Here is a 5,932-nt window from a genome sequence, read left to right on the forward strand (position 1 = left end):
ATCTTATTGTGAGGTTTACATGGAAGAATATCTGTTTTACATTCATCCTATCGTATTGTGTTTCATTGCAATGATTACAATCCCCCCCATGCATCATCAAATAAGCAAAAGGTACACCGCGCAGGCCCACCACCCAGCTGTCAGCACACAGCCCTTCTCCCTCCCTGAGTTCAGTGTTCCTAGCCTCTCCATCTGTCCACATCATCATCTCTGTCTCCATCCCTGGCATCACTGCCTCTCTGGGTTGGGTCCAGCTCTCCACTCTTCTCACTTGATGGTCCCAGGGACCTCCACTCCTAGACTGCAAAATCAATCACTCCCCTCCTTTTGTCAAAAAACTTCTACCTCTATATTTCCTACCCTCACAGTCAGTCCTGATGGCAGTTATTCACTATTGTACCACAAGAGTCTTATCCCCATTTCCTTTCGCTAGCCTGGTACCAGCAGTTTGGAAATCATTCAGTGGTGACTCTACCTTCCCCCGTCCTGTCTGGAACTAGACTCCCTCTTGAAATCTTGTAAGCCAGTCACTTGTTACCTTTATAGGCTCCCCCATTTTGGGTAGCCAATGTCTAAGTTGCCCATCCCTGTCAATCCTGTGTACTGATGGGGTGGCAGTGATCCTTGCTATAAAGATTTGTTCCCTTTTTTGAGCTATTACATCCATAAGTTTAGGCAAAGTTCATCAAATTATAGCAGGTTACTCTCCCCACCACCCTTTCTTCTAGTCAAGTTCTGATCATCCTACCATCGAAGCCAGGTCAAGTGGGTACTATCTGCAAGTATGGGTGTTCTTGTGCATCTCCCCTTACTCCATATCAGCTGGTTGCTTCACTCTCCGCTCTAGTCCTCTGTGGCCATGTCATTGCCTCTGGGCCCATGAGTCCCTGGGTCTTTCTGTACTGCTGGCCATCCAGGTCTCCACCTAGGTTCACAGGGGTCTATTGAATGTGGTCGGACTTGGCTCACAACTTCATTGCTATTTTTTACCCCTCTTCCCCTTATTGGTGATAAATGTGGTCACCAGCCAGACCACCTGCCTGCTCATGTATTCCCCTTGAGTCTCAGTATTGGAAGGGAGTTTGCTCTGAGGGGTCTAGGCCACTTGCCTTGATGGCTCCCGGGTGAACAGCTTTACTTGTTCTTGTAGTAATCAATCGGACTGCCATTATTGTTTTGGATTTTTCCTGTTGGTCTTTCTTTCATGAAGTATCTTCTGTTCTTTTGGCTATTCCAGGCTGGTCTAACTCGTCCTTTCCAGTGGAAATTTTCTACCTCAGATGATTCTGGATGGGGTTCTGGATTCTACCTATGGTCTTATGCAATGTAAAGGCTCCACAGGAAGCCTCTTTAACTGGGCAACTTCTAGCCCCCTTTAAGGTATTCTAATCAGTTGTAGGCTGAAGACGAACTTACAAGCTTTCTGTAGTGATGTTTCCGGCTAGTCCTTTCTCCCCACCGCCTCAAGTATCTATTTTACATTGGTAGGCAAGGGAAACCAAAATTCAGAAGACAGCCAAGCATCTTAACATTATTCCCCTCTTTTACCCCTTCAAACCATGCCTCGATCCCTGTATCCCGGAGCCCTGTTCTTCCAGGATTGTGCATACATCATCATTTACCTCTGTCCCACCTAGCTCATATGAACCTGCCTAATTGTTCTCCCATCAGCCTTGTTCTTCCATTTTCCTCCCCCTTCTTGTGTATTGGTCCCCCTATCCCCCAGCACCCACATGTAGTGTTTTAAGAGCTTATTATAGTGAAATTTTATATTGTGACATTGTGTATAGTGAAAGAAAATCACAATCTTTATGTTTTAATTAATTACATATTTCTAAGTTATTAGTGGTTATAAAACCTAATTTGTAAAACCAAATGCAGATCTATAGATGGTTTTGAAGTCATATTGATATGTAAGCCATTATTTTTATTAATTGAAACTGCTATAAATTAATGTTCTGATTAGAAATAGTATCATCCAAAGTATATATTGAATTTCTGCAGTTTATTCTATTAGTTATTATCCTTTCTTTTGGCTTGGTTAATTATATAAAGGAGAGCTTAAAAATCATTATATGGATATAATGTTCCGGAAGTATGCCAGTTGTTATTTGTCATAATTGTCATATTTTAATATGCATTTAAAATACTTGAGACATTTTAAGACATATGAAGTTATTTGTAGCTTGTATTTTCATTTTCCTTTGTGTAATTAGAGCTTTAATGGTATTTATATCCTGAGAAGGCAAAGTAAACAAGAACCTTCATTTTCACTATGATAAAGGCATAACCTCTCAGAATACAAAAACAGAAAGGTTGGTAATCATTCTTGTGTTTTAAAAAGCAACTAGAAGAATGCCAGGTATATAACTTTCTTGATACTTTATGATATATTTCTTTCTATTTGCTTTTATTTGTTTATTTTTTTGGTTTGGCTCTTTGTTTTAAACAGGGGAAAGTTGCCCAGACAGCTTGCATGTCAGCCTGCCAGCATCTGTCAACATCCTTAATGCAGATGCTACTGGACAGTGAGTTAAAACAAATAAGCATGGGAGCTGTTCAGCAATTTAACTTAGACGTCATACAGTGTGAACGTAAGTACCCCATATTGCTTCAATCTCATTTGTGTCTAGAATTGATATTTTAATTATATATTTTTAGAAGATTGTATATAGTAGAACTGTTCAGAAAGGAAGGAAGGGACCACCAGCCGTAATAGCAGGGCTATATCAGCTTCACATCTAGAGCCTCTAGAACAGGGGTGGGAAACATCCAACCCCAGGCCATATAAGGCCCTCAAAATCGTATGGTGTGGCCCTGCCAAGTCAACTGCAGTTCCAGCCATCGCATTATTATTGTTGTTGTTAAGTGCCATTGAGTCAGTACCGACCAATCGTGACCCTGTATAGGGTTTCCAAGGAGCAGCTGGTGAGTTTGAACCGCCGAACTTGCGGTTCAAAGCAACCTTGTAGTACAGTGCATTAACCCACAGTGCCACACCAGGACTCCATTGCCATCACATTAGGGGTAAGTTAATTAAATGACCAAATATAGCAGGCTAATTTTAAAATTGATAATTTTGTATGGCCCACAAATGATATTACAAATTTCGTCAGAAAAAGGTTCCCCACCCCTCTTCTAGAGGGAAGCACCGAAGAGGCAATTCAGATTGGAATAGTTTAAAACTCAGTCATTTTCCCCATTATTCTGTCCATTAACTACCCATGCCTTCTTGTGAAGATTCTTGTAATATTTGTTATAAATAGATGAAATCATTCTCTTTGCTCTTCTTTCTTTACCAGTGAGTTACTTTTTAGAGATTCACTTGAAAGTTAATCTTAGGACCCTGTATTCCAAATAAAGCTTCTTTTATATCCTGATTTTTTGTTTGTTTCGCTTCCTCAAAGAATTTCTCAGCCCTTTACTTTCATCAGCCCTTTACCTTCATTTAATTTAGTTTTGGTAAAAAGATGAGTCTGTTTCCATAATGTTCTTTAGGTACTAGGCAATTAGTTTCAAAACTAGATGGATTATTTGGTTGTTAGTTTTGTCATATGTGTTTCTGGATATGATTTTATTAATTTTGAGATTATAGCTTGTTGGACACTAGGTGTGGCGCTGTGGGATAATACACTGAACCACAAGGTCGGTTTGAATTGCAGGGTTGATGGTTTAAACTCACCAGCCACTCCTCAGAAACCCTATACAGGGTCGCAATGGGTCGGAACCGACTCGATGGCACTTAACAACAACAACCAATAAGTAGGGATCATGGTATGGCACTGCATGATAAGCGCTGGACTTCTGACCACAAGGTTAGCAGTGCAAACCCACCAGCCATTCCTCAGAAACTCTATACAAGGTACCTTTAAAGTTGGAACTAACTTGTTGAAAAACTAGAAATCAGTAGGGCACAAGAAGGACTATTGAATTTTCATATGAGGTAGATTTTTAAAAAAATATATTGTGTGTGAAAGACATTTGAGAAATTAAATGTCAGCCACTTGTAACTGATCCAAGAATGACAGATTTTGTTCTTTTCCCACTAAATATAAAATAGGAGTCCTGGTGTGACGCTGTAGGATAAGCACTGGATTGCTAACCACGAAGTTGGCTATTCAAACCTATCAGCTGCTCCTCAGAAACCCTGTACAGGGTCACTATGAGTCAGAACTGACTCGACAACACTTGACAAAAACAACAACAAATATAAAATATTGTGTGTCCTCTATGTGTAAGGTATTCTGCTGGGAAAGGCATATTTAATATTAAAGAGAATAATTATATAGGCTCCTTGAACAAGGTCAGTTGTTTATCATAAAAAAAGTCCAGTTTTTAAAAACCTTCATATTTCCTTCAAAAAAAAAGGGAAAGGAAAGTTGTCTTATGAAATCATTTAAGTGTGAGAATTGCTTATTTATTTTTCATAAATTATTCATCTTTTTATAAATGCTACTTGAGGCATTTTGTATTATTACATCTTTAATGTGGCTTCAAAATAAGTTGTTTGGCATTTGGTTGTGTCTTCTCAGAGTTATTACTTAAAGATGGAAGTTAGGGTTTGGTCAGGCAACTTTAAATTTCGAGACCTTTCTCTGTTCTCTTATTCCTTCCTTAAGGACTAGCCATAGCTAAAGAAGCTCTGTTGGCACGATGCTTTAGTGTTGAATTGCTAACCGTGAGGTCAACGATCTGAACCCAGCTGTTCCACAGGAGGAAGATACGGCAATCTGCTTCTGTGAAGATTGAGGCCTTAGAAACCCCATGGAGCAGTACTGCTCTGCCCTTTTGGGACCCTGTGAGTCACAATTGACTCAGCAGCAACAGAGTGGAAAGTGTTAACTACATGTAGTTACGAAGAAGCAGTTGTCGTTAAGTGCCTTCAAGTTGGTTCCAGCTCATAGAGACCCTGTATAGGGTTTGCAAGGTGGTGCATCTTTACAGGAGCAGAAAGTTTCATCTTTCTCCTGCAGAGCAGCTGGTGGGCTCAAACTATGGACCTGTGGTTTGCAGTCCAGTGCTTATCGTTCAGAGCAATCATGCATCCCAGAGAAAGGCATATATAACTCCAGAGGACAGTTTCCACTACTTGTTAGTTACTCCTTTGGTGGAGTAAGGACCCATGGTGATGCAGTGTGGGTAAGCATTGGGTGGCTAACCACAAAGTCAGAAATTCAAATCCACCAGCCAGCCGCTTCATGGGAGAAAGATGAGGCTGTCTTTTCCCGAAAAGATTTAGTCTTGGAAACCCTGTGGAGTGGTTCTACTCTGTCCTGTAGATTTGCTAAAATTCAGAATCCTGAATCTTGACAATGAGTGTGGATTTTTTGTTTGTTTGAAGCAGTTGCTAAAGGTTCCTTTTTAAATGTTGGTGTTTTCTTAAAGGACTGATCTCTTAGAATAGAGATTATCACACCTGAGTATGAGGTGTAACTCAGTTAACAAGATCTCAGGTGAAGCACAAAAGGGAGTCAGCCCTGAAGATGAGAACTAAGGTTCTGACACTACTTTATTGTTGTTGAGTGCCATCGAGTCGGTTCTGACACACAGCGGCCCTGTATAGGGTTTCCGAGGAGCGGCCAGTGGGTGTGACCCACTGATCTTGTAGTTGAGTGCTTATCTTACAGTGCCATACTAGGATAATGGAAAAGGAAAGGCCAGGAGTCACAGACAAAGCACAGAAGACAACTTAGCTTCCTTTTGATTTTGCCTGTGGTTGGCTATTATTAATAAAGTATCATGCATTCTGTGCTCACTGTACAGGCATAAATTGATTGGCTACATTTTTCATGTTTATTTCATTTACCTCTGGTGCTGAATGTTCCCTTTTCCAAGTGAAACCCTTTTTTTTTTTAATTTAAGGTTTTTATTGTGGATTGAGTGAAAGTTTACAGGGCACATCATCAGTTTCACATTCAACAATTCATATAAC

At 40.2% G+C, this 5,932-nt stretch overlaps 1 protein-coding gene across 3 annotated transcripts in view; it reads left to right on the plus strand.

Annotated features, from left to right (window-relative positions):
• EXOC6 (exocyst complex component 6) overlaps window positions 1–5,932 on the plus strand; it is a 282,222-nt gene that overhangs the window by 204,576 nt on the left and 71,714 nt on the right. For all 3 annotated transcript variants that reach the window (XM_006831144.1, XM_006831143.1, XM_006831145.1), the window contains one exon: window positions 2,453–2,594. In XM_006831144.1, coding sequence (XP_006831207.1) covers window positions 2,453–2,594 — 142 coding nt within the window. The remainder of the gene's footprint in view (window positions 1–2,452; window positions 2,595–5,932) is intronic.

Source organism: Chrysochloris asiatica, unplaced genomic scaffold (genome assembly GCF_000296735.1).
Source record: "Chrysochloris asiatica unplaced genomic scaffold, ChrAsi1.0 scaffold00003, whole genome shotgun sequence".
NCBI lineage: Eukaryota > Metazoa > Chordata > Mammalia > Afrosoricida > Chrysochloridae > Chrysochloris > Chrysochloris asiatica.